Source organism: Eupeodes corollae, chromosome 1 (assembly GCF_945859685.1).
Source record: "Eupeodes corollae chromosome 1, idEupCoro1.1, whole genome shotgun sequence".
NCBI lineage: Eukaryota > Metazoa > Arthropoda > Insecta > Diptera > Syrphidae > Eupeodes > Eupeodes corollae.
In genome coordinates, this window is record NC_079147.1 from 88,278,236 (window position 1) to 88,299,556 (window position 21,321).

At 33.7% G+C, this 21,321-nt stretch overlaps 2 protein-coding genes across 3 annotated transcripts in view; both read left to right on the forward strand.

Moving 5' to 3' along the window:
* The window catches only part of LOC129943504 (serine/threonine-protein kinase D1), a 127,556-nt gene that overhangs the window by 77,642 nt on the left and 28,593 nt on the right, over positions 1 to 21,321 (forward strand). For both annotated transcript variants that reach the window (XM_056053005.1, XM_056053006.1), the window contains exons 2-3: positions 11,717 to 11,861; positions 21,097 to 21,234. In XM_056053005.1, the coding sequence (XP_055908980.1) occupies positions 11,717 to 11,861; positions 21,097 to 21,234 (283 nt within the window). The remainder of the gene's footprint in view (positions 1 to 11,716; positions 11,862 to 21,096; positions 21,235 to 21,321) is intronic.
* LOC129943510 (trafficking protein particle complex subunit 1) overlaps positions 8,223 to 21,321 on the forward strand; it is a 145,877-nt gene continuing 132,778 nt past the window's right edge. Inside the window, exon 1 of the mRNA XM_056053013.1 lies at positions 8,223 to 8,235. The gene's annotated coding sequence lies outside the window, so the exon portion shown is untranslated. The remainder of the gene's footprint in view (positions 8,236 to 21,321) is intronic.

Here is a 21,321-nt window from a genome sequence, read left to right on the forward strand (position 1 = left end):
TTAAGGATTTTATCCCGAATCACAACTCGATTGTAGTCAGTTTGCAATAAAATAACTCCCTTTTTGCGCCGTAAGCGAAAATCTTCGATTAAAATAAGGCGCTAAATGTTTTTCACATGCAGGCAAAATTTCTGGCCATCCTTTATTTATATACTGCTTAATTTTGTATAAAACTGCATCTTTGAGCGTTTCTTCAGCTACATCGTTTGCGTTTATAGGAAAACCATTTATTTTTTCATCAATTTTAGAAGAGATTTCCTGGCAAGTTTCTTCTAAAGCATCAAACTCTGGATCTGGGCCCAAGGGTAATCGTGAAAGTGCGTCTGCGTTCGCATGTTTGTTTTACGGTTTATAGCGGATTTCATATGTAAAACTCATAAGAGTTGGGATGAAACAACGAAATTAAGGGCTTGTGGTCGGTGTACAGAATAAAGCGGAGGTCATATAAATACTGGCGAAATTTTGTTACGCCAAAAATAATTGAGAAAGCCTCTTTCTCGATTTGGCTATAGTTACAGAAAACTTTAGATTTCACTCTATTGCAAAATTGACGCCTACGAGTCAACGATATCGTTCAAATCACCAATAACAGATCGATCGTGATTTTTTTTTCTTAGTTTGGTTAAAAAATAGTTGTTCTCATTAAAAAAAAAACAACCGTTAGTTAATAACCAAAACAAAAACATTTTAAGAGCGAGTAGAAGTTGTTGTATCATTTTTGATACAAGATGCATTTAAAGGTTAAGAAGGTATGTATTATTACCAAGGCAGACATTTAAACGGTTATAATAACATGTAAAAAGCGAACGGGCCTCAGATGCGTTTCTGTCGTACAAGATGTGACCATATTTTTCTAAAAGTATATCAAACATTTTCCTCAGCAGGGAAGGTTGTTCATTTTGAGTTACCATCAGATTCATACTGCAGGTATCTGCCAAACTTTCCCATTCCGTCGCCATACGTCCTTCCGCCATAATTAAACACTTCAGTATGATTTTGGGTATTCTAGCATCATTCATTTGTAAGACTTTGACAATATAGTTGAAATGCATGCTAAGTGTTTCCAATATCATGGAAGGCAACTCTGTTTCCTGATACAGCATGTAGTTTGGGGTATTTCTCGGAAGCCGGTTGATTCTTTTAATAAAATATCGGACAAATTTTTCGATTACTTCAAAAGAACTTTAACCCAAAAACCTGATCTGTGATATTATTATTGTATAAATTTTATAAGTTTTTCAGTAGTAAGGTAGAAAATACCATTTCTCTGTAAATTGTGCAATCTAGTTATACGAAAAAAATTTATATAAATTCAGCTACAATAAAAATTGTTTTTAATAGTGATGCAGCTGTGGAGCGGAAAAGTTTGTGTTTTGTACTATGATTAATGTAGTCACTTTTGAAGCAGCGTTCCCACGTTTTGCCTCCGTTAGTTTCAGTTCTAGATGTTCTTTTATATTTAAATTCGAAGTAAATAGAACAATTTCGACTGCCTTGTTATTAACCGCCCACCTTTCGTTTCTTGCAGTCCTGCCGCCACCCGCTCTAAATATCATTATCTTGGATTTTGATAGGTTTATGTCGAGATTCCTGCGATTATAATAGCCGTTTAGCCTATTCATCATCATTTGCAGTACATCCACCGTCTCTGCAAGGAAGACTTTGTCGTCTGCATACACAATTCCACCTTTGACCACATCTGTTATGTCGTTTATAAACAATATAAAGAGCAAAGCAGTCAGTATACACCCTTGCTTGAGACCTGATATTCAGAGAGTATACTTTTTCACCTCAACCATTCGGACATTCTATTCTCAATAAGCCCAGCGAAGAGCTTTGCATATGTATTTAAGAAAGAAATACTCCTATAATTTGATGTTTCATTATAGTTTCCTTTTTTGAAAAGCGGAAAAATTATTGATTTTCTGAAACTTTCGGGAACTATATTATTTTCGAAAAGTCGGTTAAATTCTTTAGTACGCAGCAATAAAATTTCATTACTTGCTTGCTTATAGTGCTCAAATGGAATATGATCATCTCCTAGCGCCTTATTCACTTTAGCTTTCTAAATAACTTCTTTTAATTCATTTATTGAAAACGGTGCATTCAGAAAGTTATCTGTGATTAAAAGGGCTGCGTATAGTATTAATGGTGATCTTATCGTTGCGTTCAGAAGTTTTTTGAAGTGATTGCTTAGATTTTGCGCTTGTAATCCTAGAGCAATGATATTCGAAATATTGTTTTCAACATTCAGTAAAATTTTGAGAAAAATCGAATCAACAGTTTTTTACGAAAAATTAAAAAAACTAAAAAAAGGAATAAAAGTTGGTAAAAATTGATTTTCAACCCAAATATCTTTTTAAAAATTTTAGTTTATGGCTTCCTACTTATTTTAACACATTACAAAAATATAATTGGCATTTTTTTACAAAAATAAAAACCTAATACTAAAACTTGTAAAAAATTTGCTTTCGACTAAAACAGCTTTTCAAAAATTAAAAATATTGTCTTCAATTTTTTTTTATTTCGCAGAAAATATTTTTTTTTCGATATCCAGCAGTTTTTTTCTTAATAAAATCTACAAAAAAAGAACGGAAATTTGGTTAAAATTGATGTTCGGTTCTTGATACATCTTAAATTAATTTCATTCATCCAAACAAAATTAAAGAATGCTACTAAAATGTTTAAAAATTTGTTTTCGACTAAAAATGTATTTAAAAAAACTTGATTTTCAAACTTTACTATTTCTTTATATGAAAAATATTGCTGGTAATTTAAAAATGTTTAAGAAACATTCAACTGACAACTTTTTTAACAACACACGAAAGCCTACAAAGTGTGGGTCGCACTCCAGCCTCCTTTCTTTTTTCGATTTTTATGAAAAGAGTTTAAAAGCCAGCAGTAATTTCCCTCTAAGCGTTTCGACCGAAATAGCTCACATTGCTTAGAATATTCTTCAGTTTAGCTTTGAGATCAACTTCTTTATACGAGCTGTTAAGTACAGAGATTTCTTCCTTAGTCGTGCTATAGGAGTATGATTGAAAAAATCAATCTGATGTAATATAGCTTAAGGTATTGCAGGAGCTGATTGTTTATTCGCAAGACATCCCAAAGCCTCCATCATAATACATCCTACATTTTACCATTTATCCCAGGAAAAATTATATAGATATTTTCTTTAAATATTCTAAAGGAAATAATCAAATATACAACGTACATATACGTACCATGTATATCGTATACGGTACATGGAAAGCTGCCTTCTTTCAAAAGGTACAATGTCTCCCACGATACTAACGACAAAAATCCATTAAATTTAAAATTCATTCCAGAATTATTCACTTTCGTTTCGTGTTTCTTCTAATAAACCGCATGTTGTAGGAAGGAGGACAACAAAAATAAAGTCTCAAAGGTTAAATATGATTTATTGCCTTTGACGAAATAAATCTTCAAATCATCTCCCTGTTTCGGGAAAAGAAAATTTATAAAATAAGAATGAAAATTTAAATAAGGGACCTGTCTGCACTTTTAGCCTTCATCACAGTGAAATTTTAAATGAATAAATTAATTCTTACACAAAAAGGAACCTAACTTTTAGCTTTCTTTTATTTAAGAAAAAATTTAATATTCCTGTATTTCTTTAGATAAAATTCGCTAGACATTAAAAAATGGTGAACCTTTTTTTAAAAATTGTAAAAAAAAATAAATTAAATTTTGTTGGCATTGAGCCGTTTCCAGAACTTCTATGATTCACCCGATTTTGCAAAGAGTTCAATAAAGTGCTTATCAAAGCTAAGCATTGTGTCATATCTGCAAATTTCTCATGTCAAAATAGTTAAAACCTCTAGGAGAACCGTTTGGAAATATGGGAAAGCCAACTCAATATCTTCTTCAGGAACTTTAACTGGTCACTATTCTTCCTCGATGAAACATAGAGCAGCTGGAATTCTCCATATCCACAAACGGAAGGTGATGCCAAACCTAGACATAGCTTTATACAGCTCGTTCCTGTAGATGCTTCATATGCGGCCTTAAAATCGATGAAGAGATGGTGGGCTTTTTCCAGGATCTGGCGTAGTATGAATAATTTGATCGATTGTAGGCTTTCCTGTTCCACTGATACGGACCTATCAGGTTGTTGTCGATATGAACTTTAGACGTTCACATATTACGGCAGAGAAGATTTTGTAAACGATGTTAAATAGACTGATTCCTCTACATATAGTTAGTGCAGTGAATGCTACTGACCAAATTATCTCCACTTGCTTTGAAGAGCTCGGCATTCAAGCCATCTGCTGCAGCGCAGTGGAATTGTTAGCCTTCACCTTATATATGGCAATCTTTACTTTGACTATGACAAGAAGATGGGATGGTTTGCTTTCGTCGTCTGTATTGAATGAATCATCCTGTATGAATGTACAATTCGGTTCGTCGTCGCCGTTATACAGGCTGCAAAAGTGGTTCCTACGTATTCTCTGTTCTAGATTGATGTTTCTACATTTGGCTTTGCAGCCTACATTTTGAAGTTTGTATTTGGGAATTACATTTCACTTGCTCATAAAACATTCGAACTTCATTTCTGCTTTTGAACCTCTCAACGCCCTCTTGCACGACAGTTGTTTGGCTGCATTTGCCTGCTGACATCCTCTTCAAACCTGAGTTCGCATCCACCAATTTCATTCTTGGAGTGGATTTTAATGTGAGAATAGGCACAAGAGGTGGATCGATCATCGATTATGGAAAAAAGATATTCAAAAGATTCTACCTGTGGCAGTAACTGCACCAAATTTATTGAAATTCTTGAAGATATTGGTGCATTTATTCGTAATGGCAGAGGGTTTAGTTACAAAGTAGTAGTGGTTCCTCAGTGATTGACTACTGTTGCCCTTTGTACGCAATCACTAATTTGGTTGAAGGTTTTAGTGTAGATAATGTTTTCAGATCACACGCCATTAATTTGTTTCCTAAAATCTTCAGTAACAGCAGAAAAAAAAACAACCATAGAGGTATCTCTAGAATAAAATGGTATGACCAAAGAGGTTTTGCTCATAATACCAACAGATTCAATTGAAGAACGATGCAAAGCAATCAAAAGCTTTATTTATGAGACAGATGGAGCTCCCATGCAACAAAATGTTAAGTTTGAGACACAAAAAACCTTGGTTAGACTTAGCTTTTTTCTATGGCCAGGAAAAATGCTCTTAAACACCCTAAATTCTACAGAAAACTGAACCTGGAAACATGTCGTAGAAATTACTATGATGCCAACAAAAATATAGGATTTTATGTAAAACTAAAGAACAAGCTTATTTCGTTAGCCTTACTAGAAGTCTTGAATCTGTTCATTCAGCCCGAGAGTTGCGGAAGATTGCTAAGCAAATACGCGGACAGTCGATATACCACAGCGTCAATAAAAGTAAATGAATTTAAAATGCCTTTTGAAAGCTTACTCTCGCAATCAAATGTTTCAGCTAGTATCTCATAGGCTTTTCCTCAGCGACATGTTCCAAAGTTAGATTACCCCAATGAAATGCACGGGATATATTCTGCTATATCTTCATCAAAAGATTTCAAAACTCCTGGTTTTGATGAAATACTGTTATAAAAATGCATGTCCATCTCTTATTGAAGAAATACAAAAGTTATTCACTGAAATTCTTGAAACTGCTACACTAACATCATCTTTCAGAAAATCCATTATGTACCCACTGTTCGAAAAAGGAGATACAAATGTTGTGTTAAACTATAGAGGATTGTCATCTCTCGATAAGCTCTTTAAGCTTTTTACTACAGTTCTCTTGACCAGACTGTAAGCTACTTGAATGGCCAAGCTTACATAATATTTTCTTGTTGAAAATGAAAGACAAACACTTTACTGAATTAACAGTTAGTGCGACTAAGTCTCACTTTCACGATGAATATTGCAACTTGATGTACTATGGCATACCGAACTACTTTGATGACTCCAATTCACATGATATGATTTCTATAATTTTCAAAGCTCTTCTGCGGGCTCCTTTATATCAATGGAAGAGCCTTCCAAGGAGATACAGATGGAATATGTACATTATGTAATATGAATGAATCGGAAAATACCATGCACTTTATTGGAGCCCAGTATTCAAAACGTACAGAAGAAAATTTCTTGGCAGCGGCATGCTTTCTAATTCAAAGCTTGTAATGGCTACTGTTACTCAAACGTACATTACTTTTTAAAAGCGACAATTAAATATCGCAATCTTATAACAAATTAATTTTCATAGTATATGTATGTAACTGCCAAGGCAGATTGGGCTTCAAAATTTCGCATTCCGACTGTCATTGGTGCTATAGATTTTACTCACGTGCATATTATGAAACCTTCGGAATTCGGCGACGAGTATGTGAACAGAAAAGGAAAAACAACAATAAACATTCAGATGACTTGTGACGCTAATGAAAAAATTATAAGTGTGGACGCTCAATGGCCAGGGAGTGTATACGATGGCAGGATTTGGCGAGTGAGTGGAATTCTGGATGTGGTGCGCCGATATGATGGTAATGTTTGTCTCCTTGGTGATAGCGGATATGGAACTACTCCTTGGTTACTGACTCCTTTTGACCCAACCAAGAAATGCTCGTGAGCGGTATTACAATTCGACCCATGCTCAGGCAAGAGTAATAATTGAACGAGTTTTTGGTCAGATGGAACTTCATTTTCCCATACTCTCGAGCCAAGTTAAAATAGCAGTCAAAAATGTTCCCAATTTAGTAATAAGTTGTGCTGTGATTCACAATGTAGCAAAACATTTGAATGATCTTTGGGAACTGAAAGAAGGAATTGAAAATGGTGTGGCTGAAGAAAATGTACCTCTATATAATTGAGATAGGAATGAAGTTATAAATAGACAACGTAGTCAGCAAAAACGATTAGAAATTAGTGTAATTACATATACACATTTTTTTTATTTTATTTTTTATTTTCTTACATTTATTTTTTATTTAATTTTTTTAGAGAAAAATAATATTTCAGGAAATGAAACAGGATACAATTTATCTCAACAACAAAAATTCTTTTAAGGCATCGTCTTCTTCAACGCGTTGTTCAACGGATTCCGTTCGTCTGTGTTGTGCAGCCCTTAGGTTAAATTCCTTTATCATCAGTTGTTCACGTTCAGCCTAAAGTCTTGTTAGCTTAATTTGTTCAAATAATAATAAACGCTGCAGCTCACCAGTCAGTTTCAGCTGAGAGTTTCAATTTCTTAGCTTTTTTCAACTTCTTCACATCGTTCTTACGTATGCAAGTCACTGGGTGATGAGCTGGTTTGATGCTGACATGTCAACGGGGTCATCTTCGTGTTCTTCTCATTGAGTTCTGACGTAGAACTTGCTCAAAATCCAACGCATGAAGCCCCAGATTTATTGCAATAAACTATAGGTTCTCGTTTGAATCTCAAATTTTAAGGAAATCTGCCTCCCATGACAACAATAGTATTGGTTTATTTCCAGTTGCGTTGACATCAGTTTTTTTTCTTGACTGCGGTTTTCATATTATTCAATAGCTTTTTACTTGCGACATATAGGAACTATATGGCAAGTTTTGCATTCGTGCAAAATTTCGAACTCGAGATTTTAATCAAACATGATATTACGATGGTAGACAAGTCGAAAAAAGTGGGTCCCGCGATTCCGTCCGGTCGGTTTTGTCTGTCTGTCCACGCTCCTACAGCCTAAACCATTGGGTCGATTGAGTTCAAACTTGGAAGTTAAGATTTTGAGCAGATTCGCGTTAGGCATTTTTTTCATTTTTTTTTTAAGATCAAAACTAACAGTGGCCACCATACAATATTTTTGGGCAAAAAACGAAAATTCGAATTTTCTCAAAAACAAACCGATAGATTTTCTTTAAATTTTCTCTATTTTATTTTTTAACTTGGCTTCTTTCAATAAGAAAAACAAATTTTTGTATTGCTCAGGAAAGGTACCACTCATAGAACCGTTATTTTGTTTTTTAATTTTCTCAGTAATTTATAAACCGATTTCAATAAATTTTTTTCCGAATAAGCTCTTATATTGATTTAACAATATTTGATTATCAAAAGTGCAATTTTTTATTGTTTGGATTTTTAAAAAAATATTGAATTTTATTTTTTCAAAATTCGATATCTCAAAAACGGATCAACATTTTTTTACGAAATTCAAACGGATAGCGTATATTAACAATCTTTTAACAACTGCGTACCAAAAATTGAAAAATTTTATATATAAAAAATGAATTTAAAAAAAAAAAACCGCTTTAACGATTTTCATAAAAAAAATTTAAAAAATAAAATGTTTTTTTATTTATAAAATGGCATTTAAATTTTTGAAGACAAACTTATTTTTCGGGCGAAATTTTGAATCTTAAAATAATTTTTTTTTTAATATTTTTACTGTGCATGAGCCCGAAAGAGCGCATTATTTTGACAAAATTGTAATTACATTCCTAGCTTTTATCTAAATTAGTGCATTTGGTACATATTTATGTATTTTTATAACTAAAATTATTGTAAATACCAACAATGGCCGCCCATGTAGCGCAACTGTATCGGATTAACGAATATGATATATTTAATCAACAATCTATTTTAAAGTGTCTATTAAGAAGTAATATCTTGGTAACTTTGTATATGTGATTTTAAAATGTTATTTTTTACGAATAAGGTTGTTTCACACATGATTTACTTGCCTTCGCCTATATAAAAGAATAAATACTTAGTACAAGTTAAAGAAACGAGCCAGAAAGAGTATATATATTTTCTATTAGAATCACTTTTTCAACGTATACACATTATACCTACATACTTATAAAGGTATTACGTACAACTTCTACAACTACTGCTTACGTGTCACTTCATAACTAAAATCCAAAACGCTTTAAAGCCTGACCTTAAACAACACATGAATAGCAATTTCTTGTACCTGTACGTATGCTTGTTATTTTTTTAAACTTTAACAAAATAAATAAACTGAACGTAAAAACTCCATGTTAGCGCTGAAAACTTATAGTAAAGAAGGAATGTAGTACGTACCTTTTAGCTACCAATAACATTCCTTCATTATCATCATAAACATGTCCTTATCTATCTATCTGCATAAAGCTAAGCACGCCAATGAACTATTCTTTATTCGTTTTAGCCATCTACCTGCTACCTAACTACAGAACCAATAGGCGATCGCTTTACAATTTAAACGTTCATGGTCTGCCTCTTTCTTATCTTATTTATTTTCCATCCTGGTTCTTCTAATATGAAATTACAATAAAGCTATCTAAAGGAAAAAAGCTTTTAAGGAACAAGTTGAATCTATATGAATCGCATTGTAGCTTTATAGATAATAGAAACCAATTTTCATATACCTACAAAGATCTACAAGAAAAAGCATACAAAGATTTTGCACAAGTAAAAGCAGACTTATGAATGTAAATAAAAACAAATATCGGTAAAAGATCCTAAACAGCTGACTTAAGCATGCAAAAGTTTGTTTCATCCCCTTATTAGATACAATATTAAGCCATTTTGTTTTTTATATAAAGTGCATTGATATAAATAAAACAAAAACAAATTCATCAACCTTCATATGGAAGCTCTTTATGTGAAAATATATACAAGGATAGACTCAAGTAGAATGAAGGAAATTGTGTAGACTTTTTGGGTCGAAATCTAATTATCTCCCTTATTCTCCCTTATTTTTCTCTCGCTCCCGCTGAATTTCTCCACTTTCGATACTAAAGCCACGCCAACGACTATGCATCTGGTCGCCCTAAAAGTTTCTGCTCATGAGAGTACTATGGTTTTCATTATGTACAATTGTACATAATGGCATTTATATCTTTGAAGACAAACTTAATTTACAGGTATATTTTTAAATCTTATATAAGTACTTTTTTAAATATACTCTTAGCATACAGGAGCAAGTTCGTGCGACCCAGTCGTGCATTTTATTTAACTATCCAACACTGGTCGGTTAAACATACCCATGCCTTCTCTTTAGCAGATGCAACTTTAGGCAATATGGATTTATTTACCACAACACTAAATTCTTTCAATAACGCTACAAAAATAGCTCTATTGTCACAACCGGAAGTCACACTACTTTAATCCATAGCTGCAAGAGGACAAAAACAAATGGGAACGAAACTCTCTGATTGCATCTTGGCAATGTTGCCACTGGTTTTCAAGAAATTGTGTTGCCAGCAGAGAAGAGGTGGCTTGGTTGGAGAAGGATTTGGCGATCTCTTGCTATAGTAGTCGTTCGACGTTGAATCTTCTCCCAGCATTTCCCTGTTTTTCCTTGGGTCTGGAAACCCGAACTGCTACCTTGGTTACCACGAGGTAATGGTCCTTGTCGATGTTAGCTCGTCGGGAAGCTCGGCATTCATGATGCTGCTAGCGTATCTAGCGTCCTTCTCAATATTACAATTTTTTAAATAAGGTATTCAGGTATTGGCACAAAATTATGGCTGTCCTAAATCCAAACTAGAATTGGTGCAGAAAAGGTTGCTGAGATTTGCTCTGAGAGGGTTAATTCCTACGATCTCCCACCTTATCAACAAACACTAAAACCTTTCTGTTCCTGTTCTTGAAAATAGATTTTCTTATTTATGTTTTGTGGTGGTTATTGTTTAATTAATAAATGGAAATATTGACTCTTTGTACCTTCTGTCTCGCGTCAATTTTGATATTCCTCAAAGAAATCTGAGAATGTTCAAACTTTCGTAATAATTATGAACAAGGTTTACCATTAATACTTTTTAAATTATATGTTAAGAAAGTCAACCTGTTTGACATATCTATAAAATGTAAACGAATTCTGTAAAGCTAGTCTTTAGCTGATTTAAATTAAGTTGCATTTAATAAATTAAAGAAATAAATAATTTCCCCTACACAAAAATAATTTCATATCTCTTAATAAGAATATAATAGATATGGTTATAATATTTAATTAAGAACCTTTGAATTTGAATGAATTAAGGCCATTTTTCAAAAAATATTTCTATTATATATATTTTCTATTTTTATTCTTTCGTTGTATCTTATTCTAAATTAAAAACCCTCCAAAACAAAGGACTACAATTAAAACATGCAAGTATAATTCATTTATCAAAATAAACTTATTCATGTCACACGCAGAATAATTTTCTTAAAATAGAATTAACTTTAAGTCCTGAGTAAAGACCTTAAACAGAGCATAGAAGATTTTGTCAACAACCATGCGACGGACGGTCGTCGCACTCAGAGCTATCTAATTAATAATAAATAAGATTAATTTCGTATCTTCATGCTTTTCATATTTTATCTTTCATTTATATAATAATTATTATTATTATCTGTTGGATACAGATACGTAGTATTTAAGAAAAAAGATCACTCGAAAAGAACAAAATTACACTCCTCTCTCTAAGCTGTCAGAAAAATCCACTAGATGCCTTTGTAAGAATAATTAAACGTTGACAACAGCTCAAGGCTAACAATTATAAAAAGGACTTCAGTCCTTTCCAATTATGTACAATTATTATATACCTACTCATATCTGTCTTAATCTTTCCTTGTTATAGTTAAGGATACAAAAAGTATAAGGATATTGAGTTTGCCACTTGTGGTGAACCTTAACATGATAAAATTTTAATTTAACTGTTTCAAATTAATTGTCTCTGGTTTCAAACTAAATTTAATTTTTGTTTTATTTTTTCTTACAGGTACCAGGTAATGGATTGACATATTTACCTGAACGTATCCTTCTCTTCAGACATGATTACAACAGTCCAAATGTCCTGCACATTGTTAACTCGGCTGCTGAAATTGTCGATGAGACACTTGTGGAAATCGTCCTGACAGCCAGCCGTAAGTATACATACATACGAGTATATTCACATAGCACATGCTTGGATTTATCTTATAAATTCTAAAGTACTCTGTACAGGGTGTTTCAAGTGATAGTTGGAAGTAATTGAGATGATTTGATATCGATAAGTGGATAAGGGAAAAAATTAACTCTCCAAAAGTTTGTCCATATTTGGCAATAGTAATATAATATATTAGAATTTTCATGTTATTCGGATTTTTATCCGGATGAGTATGAATGATACAATTTTGATTGTAGCCTATCCGGATAGTAACAGATGCTTTTAACCACATTCACATCTTATACTAATTTTTACTCTGATACTATTCGGATACGTTTTCTATGATTAAAACGAATTTCAGAAAAAACCATCCGGATAATATCGGATACTTGATAATTTACAATTTAATCCTACACAAGCTTTCAGTGCTTCAAATATATCGACATTTTCCAGGACCCAATTTAGAGGTCCAGAGGCGTCAGGGCAATAAAGGAGCGGAGGCTCCCTCGCCCCAAATTATTTTGAAAATAAAGTAAACTACTTTTTTCACTCGAGTTTTTGAATAAATAATTTCTTGTGAATTCCTTTAGTATTGCACAAAGATATATAAATATAAACGGAAAAAAGAATTATCTGAAATTTGATTTTAGGGTTAACGAAAGGAACCTTTCGAGCTTTTTTCGCCGAAAAATCATTGATGATTTCGTTGAAATCCAGTTCTCGAAGTAAATTGCTTTTAATGTTCAGGAGAGAGGGCTTCAATAGACGGTTTTGTCTTACCTTGAATATTTTTTATAATTTTAATTTTTGAAAATGAGCGCATTCCAGTGCACTTTGTTACCATCAAGACCTAACACATTCTCAATGCGATTTCGAGGTTTGGGAATGTAGCTCTGAAATTTCGATTTTTAAAATTTAGATAGTAGTTTGGGACTGTTCCGTAGTCCTTTTCCTTTTTGTATGAGTTAATCAAAGACACAAATTGCACCAACTCATTACCAAGACTAGTCTCTAAATCATCCGGATACACTTTCACCAATGCCTCTTCTACAGCCTGCAAATTTTTAGCATCGTCGATGTGACGATTTCGGACATACAACATCATAGGCATGCAATCTTTAAGTAAGAGAAACGGATAGCCGGTCAATCACTGCGATGAAGGCGGATACTTTGTATTTTTCCTTCGGTGACAGATTTGGGTCTTGTGCTTCCCTTAATCGAGCGGATTCAACCTCACATTTCTCGTTCTGGTGCGGGTGCGTGATTGTACTTATCCAGTCGTATGGGAAATTTGTTTGACTGCTTCCTCATATTTATCAAAATCATTTCATTTGGATTCCACGAATGATTTTATTGCACGCATTGCCGATTCAAGAATCATTTTCGGATCTTGCAATATCTTTTTTGTAGTGTTCAATCGCTCCAAGATATTGTTCCAAAATGTTGTAAACAAAGCGGTTTCGAGACCACTCATCTTCTGTAGAAGGTGCGTTGCTTCATTCCTCATAATGTCTTTTTGCTCTTTATTGGAAGATATGCTCGTAGGAGCTTCTTCGATTTCCGAATAGCCGTTGACTAAAGCTTTCGTAGCTTCAGCTCGACAAGACCAACAAGTGTCGAGAGCTTTTTCAAGACTAAAAACTGGCCGCTTTTCTTCTGCGATAATTTCTCAATCAGAATTCTGTGCCGCTCTGTACTGGCTGTGAAAAACGTGTATGAATCCTGCACGAAACCAAATAATTGAATAGCCGATGGACAAGAGTTAGCAGGTGCCTTTCCCACTAAATTTAGAGAATAATTACAACAAAGTACGAACGCCGATAAATGATTTTTCTAAAAAATAAGAGCCTGCATTCCCTTGTATTTTCTACTCATGTTTGCAGCATTTTCATATGATTTTGATATTTCACTGATCGCCTGATTGGAGTGAACAAATATAGATTAATGAATTCTGTTATTTAAGATTAATATAATTAAACTAGCTGACCCGACACACGTTGTTTTGTCATATAAATAATTTTTAGAGAATATATTGCTAGAAATAAATAACTTATTGTAAGCGTGTAGAGATATAGAGCACTGTAAACGGTGACAAAATATTAAAATAACAAATCACCAAACAATTTTTTTTAATTTCTTAAAATTACAAATTACTACAAAAAACAATATCAACCGCTTAATGCAACAAAGTGTGCAGATATCGTTTGGCCTTGAGAATTTTTGATATTCATAGGAAGTACCAATCTAATTGCAAATTGAAGGCGTTTGAATTGAATTGGTACATCTGTGGGTATAATAGGGACTAGCGATACTGATATATTTTCACCTCGGAGTTTGCCATTTAGAATAATGGATTCAATAACCTTTTTGCATTAAATTTTGTATTACTATTCGCGTGCCGTTGCTCAACCGTGGTGGGTTCAAATTATGAAACAAAATTACCGGAGATCCAACCTTTAGTTATAAATTATGCAGAGGAATGCCTGGTAAATCCTATGAGTTCAAAAACTTGGATAATTTACAGCTTCGGTAGCATCACAAAATGTATCAATAGATTTGTATGACACCAAATCTCCTGGTACCAAATGTTGTATCTTGAGATTTAATTCGTTGCCATCCACATTTTCTGTTGCTGAAATTGCTCTTTCTGCCAGCCACTCATGATTTGTATAGTGTCTGTATACATCGGGAAATATCTGGTCAATGAGAGCACCTTGTGAATCACTAACTTCGCAAAAATCGACTGATAATTAAATGCACCCAAATCCTTTAGTAGTAACTTTTCCTTCGCCTATATCTAATAGTTGTTTTAAAAATGTTTCAGCGGATGGATCTTGAAGCATTTGAACATGCATATTTATTTTCAGTTGTACTTTTTCAACATTACGCCACAGTGGCGATGATTTTAAGATCACGTTGATCTCATCGGCGTACGATGAACGTTGAAATCACCTGAAAGGAGTTACAGAGTGCCACCAAATAAAAAGTCTGTCGTTGTTTTTTTACACCTTTCAATGTCCTGTTCAACTCCTGAAACGAATGTTTGTGTGCTATAGTGCATTCATCACAGATGATAATTTTACACTGTTTCAGCATATTGGCCATGGATGATTGTTTTTAATATTGCTCACCGTGTCTGGGATATTTGAATATTTAGTGGCAGTTTAAATACTGAATGAGCTGTTCTGCCTCATGGTTTTTTGTTTTTCATTCATTAGTGGGGCATTGCGAGCGACAATCACTGCCTTTTGCTACAGTATTGTATTGTAGTTCATGATTCAATTCAGTGTCTATTAAAACAGAAGCCTTTGGATTTGGTGAATGCATACCTAAATGAGTGGCAATGATAACGCAAAGATCCCCAATAGCAATCAATGCTACATTGTACAAAGCGTCACTGAATATTATTGTAAGATTGTTGCACCATGTACGATGTTGATGCAATTGAATTGAATAGTAAAAATAGATAAAAACCTATTCTCAGATCTGCCGAATGCATATGCAAAATTTCATTGAAATTGGTTAGACTGTTTCGGAAAAGTATGGCAACTTACACTGTGACAAGAGAATTTTATATATAAGATAATCATGTATGTATGTACAAAGTACTGTAGGTTGTAGGTAACGGTAAAAGACAAAAAAAAATACATATCAAAGGAAAAGATGTTTACTAGTGTTTACTAGTTGAAGTTTGGAACTAAAATTTTCCGAAGTCTCTATTGTGAAAGCCCCCTGTTTGTGGAGGCCCTGGGGTTTCCACCCCGGTTGACCTCCCCGCAATCCCTCCCTGACATTATCATAATATTTACATCCTAGTACGTATAAATAAGAATGTTTCATACCTCTGTTCTTTTAAACCGAACTCAATCCGGATCTAAATCGGAATCCGGATTATCTAATTTTTCGGACAGTTATTTAGTACTTAAATACAGATCTAGCATTAAACTGGGACAGGATCTAAAGCTAGGCACTATCCCGAATCCCGAAAGTATCAAGGGTTGTTTTTAAGTGGTTGCAAACTTTGAAAAATAACACAAGACAGAAAAATCGGTGGAATACTATAACTTTAATATAATATGATGTCTGGCAAATGTTGGAAATACACCTATTCGTTCCATAAATCTTGTTACAAAACTTCAAGACCTTGTTGATTATTACATTAATAAGCAATGAATAGATATCAATTTGGTTTCAGTTTCACTTCAGTTACCATGTACCATAATTACATAAAAAGAGTTGCAATTATTGGCGTAAGAAATGAGTTCTGTCACATGTGTACGCTTATCAAAGCAGTACGGGCGCGTATACCACTAAGACCCTTCGGTAGAGATAATCTTTCTCTTCCGAAGATTGGATATATTCCCTAGATTTATTTCAAAACTGAATAGGGAGCATCCATCGACGCTCTTCATATCATTTGTTAACACCTGGATTCTAAAAAATTATTGTGGAAAGAGTCAAAGGCCTTAACTGTGGCACACGAGGAATAGGTTGGGTTAGGTCTTAGGTTAAAGTGGCTGTCCGTGATGGAATAGAACACACTTAGGCCAGTTTGATGCACCATTGTGATACCACATGAATCTTGAGGCTTTCTTCTAAGCTCAATGAAATCAAATTGAGTAACGTGAGAGACTCGTTTAGATCATTTTAGAAGAATTCTCCTAGGTAATTCTTGCTTTTTTGAGATAGAACAGGGCATGCACAGAGGAGGTGAAGATTTGTTCCTTCCTCTTCCTCATCCAAACAGCTTATGCAGAAGTCGTTTGAGAATACACCTAGGCTGGCTTGGTTTCCTATTAGACAGTGCCCGGTTATGACACCGATTATCGAGCTTCAATGCGATCTTCTTAAAGATAGCAAGCACCTTGAGCGCTTTAAATCTAGGGTGACCTGATACGTGGTGCTGCTATTCTAGCTGATGTTTTCCTTTTTCAGCGTCTTGCATTAGCAATAGTTTACATGTAGCGACTGGTAGCCAAACGTGGAAGAAAGGCTTATAATGCACCATTTTTGTCAAGTTCATCTGCCTTACAACAGGAAAGTTGAATGGTAAACTGTTATGCCATCTCCATTAGAGATAATCGACAGTTATGGATTTCATAGCAGCCTGACTATCTGAGGAAATACGGATATCAGATGTTGATATCAAGTTTTCTTTAAGCCAACACAAGACCTCTTTTAATGCCAAAAGTATCACCTGGAATCGCTTCAATGATTGGGAAGGCGGAATAAAAGAATTAATTTCAGTCGTTCAGAGTACACACCTCCACCAACCCAGTCATTTGTTTTGGACCCATCTGTATTAAAGTGCAATTGGGGGATGCTGTAGTCTGTGTGCTTTGGTTCTACTGAAGAACTATGGAGTGGCCAATGTTGTTGGACCGATAATTAAAACAACACCGATCAATAAAATAGTGTTTATTTAACGGCTTGATGAATGTATTTCATACACCGCCATTTTTATTGTTGATAAAGCTCTTTAACCAGAAATTATCTTATTCATTAAAATCAATTCTTCGGAAAAATTGCTGTATTCAGAAACAGATTTGTTTATTTTCCAAAATAAACTTTCACAATTTAGAAAGGTTTTTCTGTCTCAAAACCAATTTATTATGATTTCCCAAACCTTACAAACCAAAAATGTCAAGACAATTGAAAACTGTCAAACTATAGACAATTAACTTTTGAAACTTCTTTCGCAGCTAAAAAAAAAAAAAACAAAATATTTATAATAAATTCCGTTTTTCACTATTGACTATTGTAAAAGTCAAATTTTCAAACTTTGAGGATATCCGAATACAAACAGTTCATATCTTAACCTTTTCACATACCCGGATCCTTATTTAATTAAATGCTTATTGAGATGGTTGAAGCATAATTATTTCATTGTCAGGGTATGGAGTACAGAATGCTGGATTCGCTCCTAGATTCGTCTTCGTCCGAGGACGAAGATATCCTGACAATTTTCAATTGGACGACTTCGACGATTGTTCAAGCTAATGCATTTTTATCCAGGAATGAAAGAAATTCCATTAAAAATTTTGAAAACGTTGTAGAAATATATACGGACACCAGACCGGTAGCAGCTAATGAAATTTAATTCAAAACAATAGACGAGAGCCGGGATTATTACTGTAAATAATTTAGTATGCTTCGACAGCTGCTTCACTAATACACTTACAAAAAGATATTGCTACGTTTTTTCTTTCCATTGGAACCAAAAAATATTGATTTTTAGTAGCTACGGGCCGTCTATTTCATGTGGTTCAATGGAAATCGACATTAGATAAAAACTGTTAAAGGTCTTCATCAATAACAAAAATCACGGTGTATGAAGCAAAGACAATCCACAAGTCATAAGCTTTCCAGACAATCATCAAACTATTCGGATATCCGGATGTATATGAATGGGAAATTCATGATCCAACATAATCCGGATAGTGTCGGATGACCAGATCTGACTCTGAATATGTGTAGAGTAAAATTTCAAGTTTCTATTTCCAGTTTTTTAGGGATAGTTTGAACTTTCAATTATCCGGACCAGAATTTAGATGTGGATCGGCCATATGACTGAACATAAATTTCAATTTAATGCAGCTCTGATCTCAAGTGGGTTATTTATCTATGGATATATGTGGATAAACTGACATCAGATTGAAGATTCAAATTTGTTATAATCCGGATACAATATAATATCAAGTTTAAGTATTAAATTTAATAAGGATCCGGGTATCTTCATCAATAAGGAAAATGACGATATATGAAACAAAGACAATCCTTAAGCTATAAGTGTTCCAGACAATCAACAAACTATTCGGATATCCGGATGTATATGAATGGGAAATTCATGATCCAACATAATCCGGATAGTGTCGGATGACCAGATCTGACTCTGAATATGTGTAGAGTAAAATTTCAAGTTTCTATTTCCAGTTTTTTAGGGATAGTTTGAACTTTCAATTATCCGGACCAGAATTTAGATGTGGATCGGCCATATGACTGAACATAAATTTCAATTTAATGCAGCTCTGATCTCAAGTGGGTTATTTATCTATGGATATATGTGGATAAACTGACATCAGATTGAAGATTCTAATTTGTTATAATCCGGATACAATATAATATCAAGTTTAAGTATTAAATTTAATAAGGATCCGGGTATCTTCATCAATAAGGAAAATGACGATATATGAAACAAAGACAATCCTTAAGCTATAAGTGTTCCAGACAATCAACAAACTATTCGGATATCCGGATGTATATGTATGTGAAATTCATGATGCAACAATATCCGGATAGTGCCGGATGACCAGATCTGACTCTGAATATGTGTAGAGTAAAATTTCAAGTTACTATTTGAACAACACAAATTTCGGGTTTTATAAGGATAGTTTTAACTTAAACTTAAATTATCCGGATCAAGATTTATATCTGGATCGGACATGCAACTGAATATAAATTTGAATAAACGCAGCCCGGATCTCAAGTGTCTTATTTATCTATGGGTATATCTGTACAAATTGACATCAGATTGAAAGGAAAGTGAAGATATATGTAACAAAGGCAATCCTTAAGCTATAAGTGTTCCAGGCAATCATCAAACTATTCAGATATCCATATGTAAATAAAATGAGACATTCATGATCCAACAATATCCAGATAATGTCGGATAACCAAATCCATATTCAATTCGGACTCTTATTTTGTGTAAAGACAATTTAACAACTTTGAACAATTCAAATTTCCGGTTCTATACGGATAGATTGAACATACAATTATCCGGATTAAGATTGTGGTCTGAAAAAACTGTATAGAAATTTAAATTGAATGCTTTCCGGGTAAAGGTATTAATTATACATATATCAGTTCAGAATGTCAGCATAATCTAACATCAAATTGTAGATTCTTATAATTCGGAATATCAATTTTAAGCAGAAAAAACGTAGCAATATCTTTTTGTAAGTGTATTAGTGAAGCAGCTGTCGAAGCATACTAAATTATTTACAGTAATAATCCCGGCTCTCGTCTATTGTTTTGAATTAAATTTCATTAGCTGCTACCGGTCTGGTGTCCGTATATATTTCTACAACGTTTTCAAAATTTTTAATGGAATTTCTTTCATTCCTGGATAAAAATGCATTAGCTTGAACAATCGTCGAAGTCGTCCAATTGAAAATTGTCAGGATATCTTCGTCCTCGGACGAAGACGAATCTAGGAGCGAATCCAGCATTCTGTAGTCCATACCCTGACAATGAAATAATTATGCTTCAACCATCTCAAGTATTCAATATAATTTTATAATTACCTGATCCTGAAAGCACTACAATAATATTGCCAAAAAATTTATCAAATTTTGTATTGTTTTCACAGAAAATAATTATTAATAATTAAAACAGAATGAAGCTGAATTCTCTTCAATTATTTTTTCCACAAACAATAATTTCATTTGACGTTTGCAAAACTGTCAAGTTTTAAGTATGTGTTCAAATGAGTGTAAAAATCTGTGTAGATTCTTCTCAAAAGACGAATTCAAAACGAATCAATTCGTCGGGAAAAAACATCAATACTTTTCCCATTGGAAAACGTTTAAGAAAAAAATATTGCCGGCCCATCGACGGCACATCAATATTTTGGTTCAATGGAAAACCACATAATTCTTTCCAGGCACTCAGATCCTTATTTAGTTCATTACTTTAACTTGCATTTAATTTGTATCCGGATTAATACGAATTAGAATCTTCAATCTCATGTCGGATTTTCCGGATATACTAAACTGATAGATAAATTCTTAACTTAATACCTGTAGTGCTTTACATTCAAAATCCTATTTTGTGTCATGCCCGATCCAGATCTAAATCTTTATCCGGACAATTGAATTTGTATTGTTCAAAAAGACACTTGAAATTCTACTTTACACATATACAGAGTCAGATCTTTTAAGATGGATTTGGTTATCCGACACTATCCGGATGATGTTGGATAACGAATTTGTCATTTGTATGCATCCAGATGAATTGATGAATGTCTGAAACACTTCTGTCACACATGGAAACTACTTTTTTAAACCGATTCTTTATCAACTTGAAGCTTCCTTCAGCGAAGCCAGTACAACGTACAAAGTCGAATACTATAGATCTAACCTTAACACCCTATACTTAGAGTATTTTCTACCTTTATACACATTTATTGTTTATATCAATTTTCTTCCTCTCTCTCTATATATTCGTTTTAGCCCTGAGGTATCCAAGTGCTGAAGTGCCAACCTTGAAGCCACATTCACTTAATGTTCACTCGTACAAAGCGCCCACGTTTTGTGATTTCTGTGGTGAAATGCTCTTTGGTTTGGTTCGACAAGGACTCAAGTGTGATGGTAAGTTGAGTTGACATTTTAACGATTTTATTATTATCATCATCGAGTTCGAGAATTTTCAATTGAGATGTCTTTTTTTTTCTTTTT